Source organism: Numenius arquata, chromosome 8 (genome assembly GCF_964106895.1).
Source record: "Numenius arquata chromosome 8, bNumArq3.hap1.1, whole genome shotgun sequence".
Taxonomy (NCBI): Eukaryota; Metazoa; Chordata; class Aves; order Charadriiformes; family Scolopacidae; genus Numenius; species Numenius arquata.
Genome location: NC_133583.1, coordinates 21510769 through 21529008, shown reverse-complemented (window position 1 = coordinate 21529008; position 18240 = coordinate 21510769). Strand labels below are relative to the sequence as shown.

The 18240-nt window shown below is 37.4% G+C and overlaps 1 protein-coding gene across 1 annotated transcript in view; it reads right to left on the bottom strand.

Annotated features, from left to right (window-relative positions):
* Positions 1–18240, bottom strand: part of SYN2 (synapsin II) — a 180985-nt gene that overhangs the window by 100561 nt on the left and 62184 nt on the right. The window contains exons 2-4 of the mRNA XM_074151484.1: positions 13412–13469; positions 10913–11004; positions 6901–7057 (exon numbers count right to left, since the gene is read on the bottom strand). Of these exons, the coding sequence (XP_074007585.1) occupies positions 6901–7057; positions 10913–11004; positions 13412–13469 (307 nt within the window). The remainder of the gene's footprint in view (positions 1–6900; positions 7058–10912; positions 11005–13411; positions 13470–18240) is intronic.

Here is an 18240-nt window from a genome sequence, read left to right as displayed (position 1 = left end):
CCCAAGAGAGCAACTCTTCACCGCCTGAGGGAGAGACGGGCAGTACCTGCTGGAGTCCTGAAGGGAAAGGAAGGAACGGCTCTTCCTACAGGAGCTTCCTGAAGTATTTCGTGGTAGGGAAAGGCCATGAAACAACCTCTGTGGGTGAGCTTCGGCTGCGCAGTGTCCCCATCATGATCTATCCAGCAGATAGATCTTGCCAGAATGGTTGAGACAATCAAGTTCAGGGCTGGCTCCAGGTCTACTGAAATATGTAAAACTATAGCCACTGACTAAAATATAGATCTTAACATTTCTAAGATTTATAATGTTAACAGACGTTAAATTTGAACACCTCTAAACGTCTTCCCTACCCGAGTTGAAGCAAGATTGCAGGTACGCCTTCTTTAGCCTTGACCTTCAATAAGATTCCCTCTGGCACATAGAGAAGTGCAATAACCAGCCAAATTCTAGCCCATTGTTCAGGATTATTGTACAAATCTTATTTTTGGTAATGAGCAAAAAATTTTCTTATAGTGCAATAATATTCAGTAAGAATTTTGTAATTTCTTTCTCTAAAAAAGACATGGAATAGCACTGAAAGATCTCATAGATTTACAGTGAATAGGTCTTCAAAAGACTTTTCTTCTTGCACACATTCATTTTATTCATTATTTGTTTTCCAGAAGAGACTTTGAGACAATATTGAAACTCATCCATGTGGTTGTGCCTGCCTGTTAGCCCAGCATCAATAATTTGTGTCAACAGGAGCCTGGGATGAACAGAGCTCATGTCTCTCATATGCTCCTCCCTGCAGAGTGCCTACAAGATTCCTGCCAGCGCCCCAATCTGTTGCTCAAGGTTACTAAAGTATAGCTTGGAAGGGGAAAAAAAACAAGAGGAGCACATGAAGGAGGAGAAAACACGGTGGGGGAGAGTACTGTGATACCATCAGACAGCAAGGCCAGTTTAAACAGACCTTCCAAAGAAAGCAAGGTTACAAGAGATAAATGAAGTGTCCAATAAGAGTAGAAACAGGAAGACAGATAAGTAGAAAATCATCTGCAAAAGAAATGCAGAGCAAAACATGACACATGAAGGTACAGAATTACGTAAGCTTGGCAAAAGGAGCAAAAAAGAAAAATGTCAACAAACTTGCAAAGTATTTGGCTGTGCGCTCACAAACCAAAATAAACAAACAAGAATTGTGAGATTTACAATACTACCAAGTTTGACAAAGGGAAAAGCCACAACCAGCCTCCCCTCAGAAGGATTGCAAATGAGCGAGGAAATGAATTTTGCATAACAAAGTGTTCTATGGCACTTCTCTTACATTTAAAACCCTTAATAACAATAAATTCCTACAGTGAAGCAGATGAAGACCCAGTGATCTTTTGAGGATGTTTCTGTACAAGATGGGTTCACATCTGGAGCTCTACGTAAAAAATGCCAGGATCCTTCAGTCTGGCTTCTGGGTCTTAGTTCCACTCTGCCAGCTTTTGGCCCAAAAAAAGTTCCTATTTTTTTTCCTTTATTTCCCACATCACTGAACCGATGTAGCAGTTTGTCCCTGTGCCAACAGAGTTCCCTTCACTTGAGGCCAATCCCACTCAGCACCCAGCTGTCCCATCCTGCAGAGACAGATGTCTCTTCACAAGCTGCTATGACTCCACAGTAGGTTGACGTGCTGCAGTGGGGTTTCTACATCCCCTCCCTGATTGCATCAAGGCAGCATTTCAAGCTAAACACAGACTCTTCCACCAGCACAGCAACAGCTCATTAAGGTCACAGCGCTCAGAAATGTTTTTTTATAGTCCCATTATTATGTTGTAGGTTGTGTCTTCACCAGAGTAAATGTGTAATTAATGTATCAGGAGATCTTTGAAGCCTCCTACACCAACCAGTGTCACGTAGCATCCCAGGGCACACTAATAAGAGAACAGATTTGCAGCCAGCTACAGATGCTGCCAGGTTTTTCCTCTGCAGTAAAAGAACCAGAACTGCTATCATGGAATTGGACCGATTTGATGAGAATTCTCCTTCTCTTCAATCATATACGCTTGGTCTACACAACTGCAGCAATTCTGTAGTCTCTGCAGTGTTGAAATGCTTACTGCTGTCTGAACCTCGAAACAGCAAGCCAGCTACTATAATGGATGTAATTAGTACATCACGCTCCAGGTTTAACCGAAATAAAGTGTTCTATCTATAGCAGGCACGGACATTGAGCCTCGCACTCCCTGACAAATAAGTCAGAGCCTGTGTGTTTAGTTTACTCACCAGTTAACTCTGCCTCAGTGCACAATTCCTGTTATTGGCAATCTGCTCTACACAGTGGGGGTGAACAGCTAATAATCCGTGGTGTTCCAACACTGCAACCCAACCAATATTTGCAGCTGAATCTAAAATCAAGAGCTGGGATCAACTGCTGTAAACACTTAAACATGCAAATTTCACAAAAATCTTAATTGGAAGTATGCAAAAGGATGCACGCAGGACAGAAGAAATTTTTTAAAAATTCAAGCCAATACACTGGAAAATCGTGGGGTATTTTAAGATATTATTTCCCCAGACTGAATCACAAGCATGAGATTCTACCTATTACTGCAAGCAGTCATTATCATCGTATTTTCTAGTTACTTCCAGCCTCCGCAATTACTTCACTTACCTACATCGTGTACTATCAGAAAGAGTACATACAATCTCATAAGCCTCAGTTAAGGAATGTCTCACTGATTTCTTGAATAACATTTTCTAACGGAAAACAGGGATAATAAAATATCTAGATCGTTACTTTAAACAGTAAATCATAACTTTGAGTATTTAATTATGCTGGTTTGCTGGTTTTTTTCTTTTTACTATTATAAAACTTTCATAAGTGCTTTACAGCAGGTTCTGCACACCATTAGACATGAGGAAAATTTTAAGATGGATCACAAATCCAACAAGGAAAGTATGTATTTTTGCCTCACCTTAACTCAATGTAACTGTAAATTAAACTAGGTAAAATTTTTATCTCATTTAATGTGACAAGACAGGCACAAGACTGTTACTCTGCAATGTGACATGCAATGAAACATTCCAACATCCTAAAAGAGGGTACAAGGCTTAAAAGGGTCCCTCCACAGCTCTGCACGCGTTCAGTAACAAAGAACTTGGCCTTTATTTATAAAACACAGGCTTTCCCCCTAGATAAGTACCTTTCTGACATTCTTACTAGCATTTAAGTGAAATCCATCTCAACAGCCAGGGCCATGAATTTTTCATGAGTTAGGCGGTAAGTATTATCGCAGAAGTGAAATAACGGGAGTACTGTAGTAACCCCAAACATTAACATATTTCAGTACGCCACCTTCTCACCACACACATTCATTTCAATATTTTCTTTGCCATGGTTTCTAGCATCCTGAATTTTCAAAGGGTCATATGGCGCTTTGAACTTTTGACGTGCATTCGAAGGAAATATGTATGTCCTGACACCGGAAAACACAAGCTTTAAGACTTGTTTTCCGAAATGTTTTCAGCGTGTTCCTGGCAGTTTTCCCACCACACCCCAATAATGTACCTCAGATCAGACACAAATTTGCTGACTGCCTCTTGGCAAAGGCATAGAAAGCTCTGTGTGTCTGCAGGCAGAGTATGAAGAGAGTTCTGCTGAAAAACCAAAGGCAGGTGCTTCAGTTTCTGTCACAGGGTGTGAATGCCCTCTGGGTTGAAAAGAGATGCTCTACATCTGGAGCTGTAGGTTCTAAATAAGCAAAGACCTGATACTTTGAAGAACAGTAATTTAAAAACCAAAGATTGTGTATGTTGGATTCTAACTCTCATTTTATCCCATAGCCCTTTTATTACTAGTCTAACTTTCCTGACTTCCCCTCCCAGCAATTCTGTCCTACTCCTGATTTTACACTGATATAAGTGATCAATTGCCCTTGACACTCTTTTTTTTTTTTTCTGTTATTATAGAAATTGCAATTCACTTCTGCCACTCTAATTTTACCTGCAGGAAAATCAATCCATTTCTCATCAATTAATAAAGATTGTTAGTTATGGCTTTATCTAGAGTTCCGATTTCTAATTTTTTATAAGGCTTTTAAACTTGCAATTTTTACAGAAATAGCTTTCATAAAAGTATCAGGTCACCCGTGTTAACAAAAGGATTGCCCAGAAAGGCATCCTTTACATGCTAGGAAGAAAGGGGAAGACAGACAGAAATTTAAATAAGAAAATGGTATTAACCGCAAACAAACAATTTCAGTTTCACCAAATCATGGAGTCTACAAGAAATAAGACTGGCAGGTGGTTCAATGCCTTCAATCAGTGCTGTAAATGTTGAACTGGCTTCTGATCAAGCAACTTGGGAGAGTAATTCTGCTAGTTTTTTCTAGTTACAGTTTAACTAAGTTTGTATCAGTTCAGCTTAAATACATGCCATTTTAACAGCGAGGAGCACGGCTTGATTCACTGGCCTAAAGTCCATAGAGGAGCACAGTATGGGCACCAATGGTTTTTATGCTTAATGCTAGCATGCAGTGATAGATTGAGGAGTGCACCCCAAGGCATCCAAAACAGTTTGCAGCAGAGATTTCACATAGGCAGGGTACCACGTATGAGTTAGGTGGAATCAAACAAGCTAGAAGGTAATATTAGCAAAACCAACAGTCCTTGGCTTCTGTTGCAATATTTGCATATCCATGAAATAGGCTGAATCAAGGGATCAATTTATTTTTACCCTCAGACTATTTATTCTGGACTTGAGTTGGAACAGGTTTGCCCGACTTCTTGCAGTGTTCACCTTTCCTAAACCTGATGAAGATTTCATGATGCTCTGGGATGAACCTGGTTGTCTCTACATCTCCCACTGCCACAAAGAACAGAAGTCAGGATATTCCAAGTTAAATGCCCAAAACAAGCTCCCTCATGTTTGTACAGAAACTATTGTTGTGCTCAAATTTGAAGTCCACACTCCTAAGTAGGATCCAGCTGAAGTACAGTGCCACCAGGTATTCAGAATGGCAACCGATCTCCCATTTAGAGGCTTCACTTACAGACACAGGTAATTAAAACACAGAATTGAGGCCATCGGTGGGGCAAAGCAAGATCATATTCACAACACATGAACGCTGCCGACTCAGCCTCACTGTCTAGTTTGAAGCATGGGTCTTGTCTGACACTTTAAAATGTCTCTAGAATAGTTACTTCTGAGAGGAAATACCTAAGGGATGTGAAATGGACTCTTGCTGAGGCTGTGCAAAGTTTGAGTACTTCGAACAAAACTTATTTTGGCTGTCAGACGTAGAAATGGCAAGGTAGAAACCACTCAAAGGAAAAAAATAATCATTCTTCTCTATGTTCAAATAAAATCAGCTTTAAAATATTTTCATTTCATTTGTATCTGAGTTGAGACAAACTACAGAAATTTCAGCCAAAAAGGGGGTTTCTGCAAAAAGCAAAGATACAGATATGGCAATTCAGAAGAGAGTCATTTCATCACACCTTAAAAAACTTCTACCATAACTCAAGGCTATTTTTAAATTATTCTAACTCTAAATTCAAATAAGACCTCAAAAGCATAATACTTCATTACCTGTTTGTGAGGTGTATTGTATAGAAACAAAAAAGAGAGAGCTTTATTGGTTTGGTGGAAGAACAGCCATGACATGAACGCCACCAGAAGAATATTACAAGGAGGAATTATTCATTTGCTTTTTATTGCATCATCATTGCATATAAATGCTACTGTAATTGCTTCACTGTCCAGCTTTATTGCATACAGTGAATCAAAGCATTAAGAAATGCCACACAGCATAGAAAATGTGATGTATTAAAATAATGGATTCAGCAACGTACAGTATGTATTCTAAGAAGGTATAAATGCTCTATCAATTATTTATTCCCCACTGTAGTTTACTGCAACACAAAAGTATAATAAATTTAGCCGCAAAAGGTGTATGATAATATCTGCTGACAATTTTTGGAGGGATTTTCATAGTAAGTGTGAAAAAACAAACATCTTCAAGGCAATAAAAAGTATTACAGTAAAACTTTCATTTGGTGTGAAAAATACTGACAACTATTCTTTTCTTACCCAGTCATCAGGGGAAAAAGTTATGAAGCTTTGGCTTTTTATAACAAGTGGTATTCTTTAACCGTTCATTAGCTCCTGGGCAACTGAATATATCTACTATAGGAACAGTGACTGCACCACTGATAATCATCTTTTGCAGCACCACATTTTAACTAGTTGCTACTAATATTTAGTTCTCTATGAACCAAAAGGATCACCAAGTTCTACCTCCATCGCTACAAAGCATGTAATGAAAAACGGAATTGGCTCCTACACTAAAACTAGCAACCATCAGTGATTCTCCAGCATAGCAGCGTTACTCTAGGTGTAACTGAAAAGACTCTCTCCTATCCCATATGCACAAGATTATGAAAAGAGCTTTCAAATGAGGAAACGAATAGCTTCAGATTTCCTTGCTAAAGCATAGCCTCAAAAATTTCACAGGCATGAGGAACACACTGGCTAAAAGTCTGTTTAAATTATGTTCAAAACCACAAACATGAAAAATATTCTCGGCTTGCTTTTCCCAGACAAATTGTGAATAAACACACTTTCCTCGCTTGAGGAAGTATGTTAGTGGTGGGCAGGCTTTCCGTTAGTTTCCTCACTTATTTCATTATTTGTACAACAAATATTTTTTCTCTCTGTCTCCACACTGCCTACACTAGCTCTTTGAAAAAATTATTTAAATACCTTAGGTTTACTTTTTATTCCTTTCACTATTGCTTCACTGCTCTGCTAAGTAACTTTGCAGTTTGATACTCAATATTCATGAAAGGGAACTAAACAAGCAAACAAAATAAAAAGTCACTAACTCTTTCTGCACCATGAGAACTTTTTGGTCCATCACTTACCACCCACGGTTTGTCACAGAAGTTATAGACCGATTCCAGGGAGTTGACGCTAGGGATGCCTGCGTACTGCATTCCAATGATCAAGTTACGGAAATCTTCGTTTTCTGCCATACTGAATGAATGTTGTCGAACCAGGACAAAATCAGGCCTGAATGACCTAGCAAGAAAAAGATACATTGCTAAAAATCAATGATCAAACTGTTTTTCCTTCAACAGCAAAATCTTAAAAGGGAAAAATGTCTGGCTGATGGATAGAGAAGTATTAAAAGAACACTCAAAACAAAGGTAAATGCTACAAGACAGAAAGAGTTACTATGGCTTTATGAAAATCTGTTCTGTAGCATTTCCTAACCACTGTTCAGAAAAGATCAGCATCCAGTCAATAATGTGGCTCCATTAAGTGAAGAGACAAACGATCATGGCTTTTCAGGTTGTTTTCCCACTGAAAGATAAATCATATATATAAACTCTGAGTATGTTCTTAGTGTATCTGCACCAGCTCCTGAGCAGTGAGAATCAAAAAAAAGCAGACAAATATATCTGCCAGAGACTTAAGCTTCTTGGGAACAATTTTTTTCCACAACTATTGTCAGACTGTTTTAAAGACAGTAAGAGATGAAGCAACCCCACTGCTTGCCAAAGGAATAATACCATAATCAGAGATAATCACAAATCAACTTTTGATCAAGACGTTTATTAAAATGAATTTCTAAACTTCCAACTGCACTTTTTTTTCCCCTCTCCTCCTCTCTTGTCTCTAATCAGGATTTCTCCTGTGCAACCTCTGTGGCGTTTTGTCCTGTCACCATCTTCACCTTACCCAAACCCTGACATTTAGATACTGAGGAAGGTTACGGACAACAGAAGACAACGCAACAGGACAGAGCCACCAGTACAGGGGCAATTCACTCCCAAATTTGACTGCTGAAAGATTCTCTTCTGTATTCAAATTTTACAGGTGGAAAACATACTGACTAGCTTGAAGCCATCAACCTCCTGAAAGAGGTACAACTGCAGTGTAAATTACATTAGCACAGTAAATTAGTGTAATTATTTACACGCCTTGAATAAATATCAGCTGTATGCTGGAGTGAAAAAGTCCCAAGATTACAACATGATTCAGAAATCTCATTCTAGTATAACAAAATAAAACCAAAACAACTAAAATTAATGTTAAAATTGCTTAAGGAGTTTTGAGATTCCAGCCTGAATGCAGTAGTTAAAGTATATTAGCTGGACTCTTAAGTTGGCTTTCAAATGTAATGCATGATTTGGCAAAAGCAGCTCTATAAATATTTGCTGTCAAGAGTAATTTAAATGGCACTCTAGACCAATGGCCAGAACTTGTAAAGAAATGCTTGCCTTTAATAAGTCTCAAAAAAATTATTTGTAGCATAGTTCTGAGAATCTGTGATCCAGGTTTCATGGAGGTGTGCCAAGTGTCTGAGAAAAGGAAATTCAATTTACTGCCACAGGAGGAGTATAATACTTAGAGGACTAATGATGCCTTAATCAAAAACGCAGGCCACTCGGTGCAAAAAAGAGATCCCCCCCCCATTGTTTACAATAGTGCTAAGGGGGATTACACATCATCTCAAAGACAGCACTCTGCTTTTATTTAAAAGTAAAGCACAGGAAGTGTCCTTTAAAGTACTGATTTAAGGAAACAATTGGGGAAGTGGGGGAATGCACTTTAGGAAAAAAAAAAAGATTTTATAGTTTGCTTTGCAAAAACTCCTCCAAGATTCATTTACATAATTGTTCCAGTTCTGTAATTACTGCTGGACAGAATGACTGTGTATACAAGAGAAGGTCATGAGAAAAATTTTAATCGCGGCTCAAGCATTTGTAAGATCCAAAAATCTCAGCATTATGTAACATAAGATATCATTTTTCATAGCTTGACTTTCATTCACAAAAATGAAACAAGCAGGTGCCTGATACGGAGTTTTTTCCTCCTGAACTAATGCACCAAAATGTTGTCATGGAAATTTCTATGATTTTACTAATTAATACTTTACTCATAAATCTAAGATACAAGGTCACTTTGGACCTCACTAACATGGAAGACTTTTCATCTCAGTATTCCCTTTTTAAAAATATGCTCATAGCCCGTATTCGATATGACCGTGGATACTAGTGGGACCAGCAGTTTCCCCCACCTCTCTTGAGAGCCGAGACAGACAGAACACGCCTCACATCCTACCGTCAGACCTATATTTAACTCTGGATTTCAAATGAAGTTTCTTACCTAAGGAACATAAGGTGACGTAAAGTAACACCCATCAGTATGTCTCATTCCTTAGTGACACAAGAAGCACATTCAAAGCTTCAGGCAATAAACTTCACAAACCAACTAGTCTTAAAACAACATAAAGACTAGCACTTATTGGAAGATACAGGACGTTTATGAAAAATACTTTTGTTTTTCAAAAATATCCTGCATCTCCAGAGAAGTTATCACAGAAACAGAGAACTGCTGTCTCATGCTGTCTGCACGTCCTTCTCACACCAGAAAGCATGCACAGATAGGCAAATATTTCATACATCTTTCACTGAAATTTATTAGCTTCAAGTAGTTCTATTGAGTTAAATAAATTACCCATAAAATTCATTATGTCATACAAACCTTTGTCACCTCATTATCAGTGTTTTCTGATGACACAAGATTTCGCTGTTTCTTAACAAGCAGTGTTACAAAGTTTTCTCATAAACTGCAAGTCTACATCCTTGTAGACGGTATTTTATGGAGGTTCTCAACTCACGTTAAGTATTGCATGTTTTGATGTTAATTTGGCCTCAAGATTTTTTTTCTGTTTGGAAAATTCTCTACAAGAAAAGCCACTAAGGAGTAGTGATTAAGATTTCCTGCCTCCAAAACTTCTATGGGAAAAAAGAAAGCCAAAAACCAAATAAACAAAACAAACCAAATCTCTTACTCTTCTAAGGAAATTATCTTGTGGATTTGGCACATGTGGTTGTTGTATTAAGCTGCAGTGTTTTTAGAACACACGAGAGATTAAACAGTTGCGAGTCTGAAAGCACAAAGTGCACTTATTATCAAAATTTTTTCCCTGATTTTTTTTAACATGAATGAGTAGAAATTTTCGTATCTTTTATTTGGACAGATGTCGTGCAAAACCACGAAGATACAGGACGTGCTGCCTGCTGTCCAGCTCCCCAAACTCTTACTCTTGCCTAAAGCCAAACATAGTCAGAAAACCGCCAGGTCACTGTTAGTAGCTTGATCTACCTTTTAGAATGCAATTGCTCAGCCAAACAACTGCAACACTTAATTCATTCTTAACTGCACTGGCCAAAATAGCAGTAATTCCCACAAATTGCATACAATATAGAACTGCCTGAAATAATTTTGCTAATTCTTACTCAAGCTTTTATTTTGCCCAGACATACCCCTGTTTTCTCCCCTTACATTTACAGGGCTGTTGATATCCTCACTGAAAAAAAATGGTAAAGTTACCCTGCCTTCAGCTGGAATAATCCTTTTTGGACAAAACAGCATATTGGGAAATCTCAGGCTTTTAAATGGAAATCTTTCAAACAGATAGTGATATTCCAGTAACTATCCTGAAAGAATTGCTCTGACTTGGCCTGTTTCAATAGAAAAGATTCAACATTGGAAATAAATACTGCTCATCTAGAAAGGTCTGGCCTGTACAGAATCACCAAGGCTGTCTTATTTCTGAAGCAAAGATAAGACCCAAATCAATAATCCTAATTCCCAATCATGTATTCTTTATACTAGACTTCATTCCCATCTTAATCAAATCCATCTTTCATGTAATGAAAATGGCAAGAGATTTCCCTGCTGTCACCAACAGGACTTAGTGCACTGTTCAGATAGTTTATTTCCTACTTGTCACGCCAATGACTGATGCAAAATCCCTATCACACATATACAAAAAAAAAAAAAAAATCATTCAGTTCTTTTCCCATGCATACATTATACCCTTTATTGTTTTTTGCTGTTATTCTATTCAGTTTTTCTTACCTGACAACTTTAGTGCCATTTCGAAATACTTGGATATCTACTGCATAATTGCCATCAGCATGGGCTATCAAGTTGATTTCTGAAAATTCTGCCTATGAAAAGAAGGCTCACATTAGTCAGTCTGGTTTATTTTACCTGTATTTTCCTAAACCCCATATTTTAAGTATTAGTATCTGAACTGCTGACAACATACATTTGGAATACAATGAGCACTAAGAGGATATTAATCCAACAGTATTTGCCACGTATGACACATCACATTTGAATAAATTCTAATACAAAGAAAGCAAAAAGTAAAGTAACTTCATGAAAAAGGACTGCAGGCAGTAGCAAATGTATTTCCTCAGTCACGTCTGCACAGAAGTATAGAGATTATATCTTTGCTCTGTATGGCGTTATCACAGATATGAATACAGACTCAGTGAACATTTAGCGTTTGAAGAAAATGGAATAAAAGCAACATTGAAATAACCATGATAAATAGAACATTTTCTTATAGAGTTTACTGTCTCTTCATATATTACCCTCTTCTATTTCTTTTATGTACATTTACTCTTATTTTTAAAAGATCTGGTGCTAATAAACAATTGACTCGCAAAATTCACAAATAAAGACCTTTTTCAAAGTATCTTCTCACACTGGAAATGTGGAATTTAAAAGCAATCACTCCCATACTCTGAATCTACAGTTATTTGAAAGGAAAGGACAGGATGTTTTTCATTTATCCCCAGTCTTTCATCAGCTTAGACTCTCAAGGCACTTTACAATAACATTACACAGCAGAATAATTGAAATGCAGCCAACTGTCTTCCAGTGGATAAATAAGAGCGTCTTTGCTATCCCGGACACTAATACAGAATAGAGAGCGCGTCAGAATTCTCATTAGTCTCCTCTTGAAAAATGGTATCACTGAAAGTCTGCTGAAGCAAACTCCATCTCAGGGCTTTCAGAATTTAGTGCTCAGTTAAGGCAAGCTCCGACCACTGTCCCAACTCAACAGCCTAAGTATGTGCTTGATGTCAAGCATGAAGGTCTCTTCATTAAATCCCATACGCTTATATGCTTTCCTGGATCAGTGCGACAATGTTCTAAACACAAGGGGCAGTTTTAAGATTATTGTGGAAACAGTGCAAATGGTGAGAGATTGAAATATTTGTCTAGGTGCTGACAGTGCTAAAGAATCATTTACAATCTATTTAATCTGAGACTGACAACTCATCTCTCCAATTCGTAAATCATATTAAACACTTACAAGGATTCACAATATAGATTTTGTAGTTTAAAAGCTTAGTACATGATAGAAAATTCTGCATGCAATAGGTTGCTCTATAAAAATAAAATAACGCTATCTGGTATTGGTAAAAGAACACTGAAATAAATGTTAATAACTCTGTATGCACTTGTCACAAAGTTGACCAGTTACAAAGTGATTAGTTGGGTTCAGAAACATTCAATCTCTTACTGATTAAAGGTGGTTCTGGACCTACAAGAGAACATAGGAAGGAAATTCTAGGCTTATGCACAGTTTTTGTTAATATTAAAGAGACACTGTGTCTAATGTCAACCGCACAGTCTCAGATATCTAGGTGTGAATGGTACTTTTGGACAAAAGAGCTTGTCTTCTTTTTCCCGTCTCTCCCTCAATACTCTCGAAGATCCCTGGCAAAGCCGTCCGTCTTTCCAAGCCAAGCCCATCAGCAGATATTCAGTGGTGTAAAGAATGGAGCAGAGCTAGATGCTGCACTATTACAGTGAATTTAGGGAAGTGGAATCCACGCAGCTTGTAATAATTTTCCCTCGCTCTTTGAAATTCCAATGGCAAAACAATTCAGTTTAATTGCTGAAGCTTCTTACAGTAGCATCTATTCATGGAATTCAAGATTGAAAAGACTTGTTTACTTCCCTACTTTCAGATATCTAGCTCCAGTAAAATAAACATAATTCAAATGCACCCTGGACTACATCTCCATATTTATTTTGTTGGTTTTTTTTAAAAAAAAACCCCACATGCTAGCAATGCAGCCAGAGTATATTTATATTCTTAAGTGAAGGAATTAGTGATACAGAAATGCAATGTGTAATTCACGGAGTGTCTGGGAAATTCACAGTCTCTAAGCAACAACTTTTGAATATGACATGCTTTTAATGCTGTACAAATTATGGTCAGAATCCTCTAAAAAAAGCCACGTCAGACTGAAACATAAGTAGAATACTCAAAGATTTAATTAACTTGTGTAACTGAAGTACAAAGGACTATGTAACTATCTACACATACATGCATATAGAATCACAGAACTGGAATCAGGTTGGAAAAGACCCTGAAAATCAAGTCCAACCATTAACCTAACACTGCCAAGCCCACCACTAATCCATGTCCCCTAAGCGCCACATCTACATGTCTTTTAAATACCTCCAGGGAGGTATGCATTTATACATATATATACATTTGTATAAATACACAAATACAAAAATAACATTCAGATTAAATCATTTATTTACCTGTTCAACCTTTATGTCATATTCTCCATGGACCTTTTTTCCACGAAAAGCCTTGGCCCTGCAGGAAAAAAGAGAGAGAAAATCACGGATATGCGTATTTGTAATCAGTAGCTACATAAAAGCTTCTTGTATCGTCTTCAGTGTCTTAAAAACACATACACTAATTGAATCTACCTATTACACATACACAACTCTCTTTCCTTTGACATCCTCATATCCTTAACATTCCATCATACCATATTTTGTGATTAAAAGCATGTATAATGTGATTTTCAACATTAAAGTGTATACTAAAGTATAGTGAAATACATATTTCACCATTAGTTATTAACATAAAAAGAGTACCACTAAAAAGATGCAAACTTGCTCTCATTAAAGTCATCGATGCCAGTGGAAATTCATTTCAATGTGAACAACACCCTAACAACCACTCATGTCAATCTTTATCCACTTAGATTATTTAGAAAAAATGGCTTATTTGGAACACTATGCTTAGAAACTTTATAGTGTTTTAAAAGAAAGCGTCAGAAGTACTGAAGACTGCTGCCACCAAGTTCGCAAGTGCCTGATTTACTGATCAGTTTTGCTTTTTCTAGACCATAACTTGAGACAATGTGATTAATCTGAAGGAGGGTTTTGTGAGTGATTATTATGCATCGGAATTGCTGTGATAAAACAGAACTGAATTCAATGATCCAGCCTCCCAGATGTAACAAGCAGACATTATTTCTAGGAACCTGTCAGTCATATGCCTTAGGCAGCAAGTATCTGCTTTGGAGTAAATGGGAATTTAAAAAAAGCCCCATCTGTTGATAAAAGGGAACTACTCTAACACTCTGAAGTTGGAAAAGGGAGATGGTATCAGTCTTTCTCTGCACCTTCTTTGCTTAAGCCACAGCTTAAAGCACCTTTCCCACTTTTATTATATGTGAGCAAAAATCTGTTGCACAATTCAAAACCAGAACACTTTCTGAAGTGTCAAAAAAACCTTTTTCCATTTTCAACATCTGACAAAACGCTATGATACTAAACTAAACCTACCTTATCAGCGAAAGTAATGTATACACTACATATTAAACCAATTCATTATTGCTTTTGGAAGATCCTTTTCCCACTGAGGTACAGAAGAGCTACACCATTGGTTTCAGTAGGGGAAGAACCAAACTTCATAATAACCAACCGAAAACTCTGCCTTTGACAACATATTTCTTAAGGATATCTCAGGTATTATGGAAAACAGATGGTAGAAAGCAGAGAAAGTGTTTGTACTGAAACGGCATCATAAAATATCACCCAACAATTAATTCTGTACAAAACCACAATTGGTAAGAAGACAACAACGAAGAAAGCATTTGCATTACTGGTTTATGCTGTTTTCTTGTAATAAATACAGATGAAATATGAAGTCTGAAGTCTACTGTTTTATTACAGGAGGTGCATACTCAGGATAATGTTATCAAATATTTTTGCCATAAGAAAAGCAGAAGTTCAATATACTGTATCACAAATCTAACAAAGAAATACTCTTCATCACTCATTTTTCTTTCCAGATTTGTTCTGAAATTCCATATGAATGTGAAAATTATTTCTTGACAGCTTTGAAGATGTCTGGAGATGGCTTAAGTTTTATAATGCTGTTTATGTTGAAGCATCAGCAGTACCTTGTTAATCTAACAGATGCGGGAAAACCAGGGACATCTGTATTACCCTGGGAGAAGTCCACAACAGCCACGGATTAAAGAGGAAGGTCTCACGTTCAAAGATCCACATCTGCCTCAGAAGAAAAGCAGCCCATTCGTAACAGCAGACAGCTTAAACATCTCTTTGAAAAACTAGGATTTGCCACTTCAAAAAAAATATTTAAAACTCCAACTCTGATGCCCATGAATTTAATAGTAATGTTATTGTTGAATTTTACTGGGGACAAGATGAGCTCCTAGATTTTATTTCTGATGCAGCACCAGGTGAGGTAAATACATTACTGAACATCACATAACACAAATTTTATTTAAATAGAATTATGTCGGCTACATAACACAATAAATGTTACAGTGAAGCTGCCTCTTGAACACTGAGGAACCCAGAGTAATACTCAGTTTCTGCAAAGCTGAATGGTAACTTGATTATATAGAGAGATTAAACCTCCCACAACACTTACCCTAACAAATATCAGCAACTGATTATTGGGTTATGAGAGGAAATGAAAATAGGAAACCAGAAAAAGTTAGAGAGGCTCTTCAATTCTTTTGCGCTAAGTCCATCACACATATTGAATGGTGCTCAAAACATCCGCTAATTATTAATTAGTGAGATGCTATTCCTTTAAATTCAGTCTTTTTACTTAAACACCATTTGAATGAGGCAAGCTTTAAACAAACTCTGGCATGATTCACCGTTCAACAAATTACTTTGGCTTTAGAAAATAAACAGCAAGTACTGAAGTTAAGCAATCTGAGCCTTGAGAACAAACATGACATTTAAACATTTAGAGACTTAATTTCAAAAAAACCATTAACCAACAACTTTCCTAATAATATTCATTAATATTCTCCAAATATCAAGCCACAAACTGCAAGAATTTATCTTGCTATCTCTAAAAATTAACTTACAACAAGAAGTCATGACTCAGTCATTTCAGAATTAAATCTAAAAAATTCTTAGCATAAGTTTCCTGTGAAATAGAACCTAGTTTTCATTTTATTTACTGCACTTAGGAAATACAGTCATGCCCTGCTTCAATTATTTATTTGTAACATGAGAAATGGGCAAGCCTATTATAAAGACATTTATTACGTGTTTAAATTTATTTTTTTTTTTCACTGAGGGGAGATGTGGAAAGAATTCTTTGGGTTATTGATTTACCATTTGGCTGCCCATTGTTGATGATTATGAACTTATACTATTTACTGTGCTTTGGCAAGGACAATGAATGAAGGTGTAATCACTAAAAATGTTTCAAATACATAAAAAAGACCTGAAGTATCTCCCTCAAACTACACAGCATCTACATACAATTCCGCAGTACCTTACTGTGCCATGAAACCAGTGCTTTCATTTCATGTAAACAAACAAAGAATTAAAACTGCTGCTACTTTCCACCGGCAGCAAAATCAAGAGGAAAATCAGGAAAATAATACGCTAACATGCAACAGGTTTATACTTCTTCAGTTTGCATCCTTTAACACCTCAACGCAGAGCTTTTCAGCAACAGTCTTTAATGAAGTTAAAAGCAGGCATCCAGCACACAGGTGGGGTCCAACCCCGCAAAGCACCGCTCGTGTGTGTAACTCCCCTCTTTCCACAGCACTCCATACCCTTAAATGCTCCAATTTGCACTTGTCAATTTAGTGCAGCTCTTGCAGCCCCATTTCTGTACAAATAACAATCTGCCTAGGATTCAGTTCCATCTGAACTCTGATTTCTGGGCATGTCTCAACAGTGAACGGAGAACTAATTACTGATCCTACCAATAACAAGATTGGATGCTCCAAAAGAACTATATTGCCAGTTGAGTACAACAGGGCAGAAGTTTGTTCATCATTTCGAAGAGCAGCACCCTCTAGAGCACAGAAATGGCAGACTGTCAGCGCTTATAAACAGCCAGCATTATTCACTTCAAGCAAGGTAAGGTACACATATATATACAAACACAGCAGCCTCAAGTAACTCCTTCGCTGGAATTACCATCTGCACGTAAAGATTGTGGCAGACGACTACTGATTTGGATTTAAAATGCGTTCTTATTTTCTCCTGCATTGTGAAGTTATACTTTTAGCACTTGACACAGCCAATATTTCACTCTCGCCTACAACAGTCACGGTTCTCAAGCTATTACTTCATACAGAAATTGTCTTAAAAGAAGCAAACCATCACCACAAAGTAAGTGATAAAACAGCAAATGCATGACTTTTAGTAGTGCTCCCTGTTGAGTTGGACTTTATTAGATTAATGATAATCTCCATTACTGGGAGCCTGTAAATTTGACAAGCAGCACATTTTACTGGCTCTCAAACAGCATGGCTTATTTTAACAGGTTCCATAGCTCACTTTTGTATCAGGCCAGTTAAATTTTGCTGTTAATCACTCCGTTTGATGAAATGTTATATTCAGTGGAAGCACGGATTGCTCCTTCCAGTTGTTCACTGTGTTATCCAACAATCCACAGAAATCCTAACTGAAACTTCATTCATTTCACAAAAACAACTTTTTTCCCCAGTACGACAGGCAGGACACAATTAATGCAGTTCTTCATTCTAAATCACAGCCTAGCCTCTTGAAGGGGAAAATATACTGTTCATATAAAAAAAAGTGCTAGCTTTTAGCCTATAATTGAATGTATTGAGGTCACAATAGAAATGATTTCTGAACATTTTCTTCTGCGCCCAATGGCACAACACGGCCATTTATATTTTTTTGTATCATATTGTTTCCACCAGTACAATATGTCTCGGTTTTAACTGTGTATCTCTACTGGAAATCACTGTCTCGACTACTCCTATACCAAACTTGTCAGTCGTAATATACGGCAAGAGAATTACTAAGAACAAAACCAAGCACTTACGGTCCTAGAGCATATTAGCACATGATGGAGTCATCCCAGATGGCCTAATACTAGAATTAACCATGTGGTAAGTTCCATCAAGCTACAGGGTTTCTTCATCACTGCTCTGTCTACTTTTATTGGGGACCATGAAAGCACAGCCACCCCAGCAGTGCAAACGTAATGGGGCAGTAAAAGATGTCTGTAGGAAACACTCCTCCTCTGGTACAGGGCTTTCCTTCCCTGACTGCTGGAACTTGGAGCAAAGAACTTTGTTAAATATAGGCTT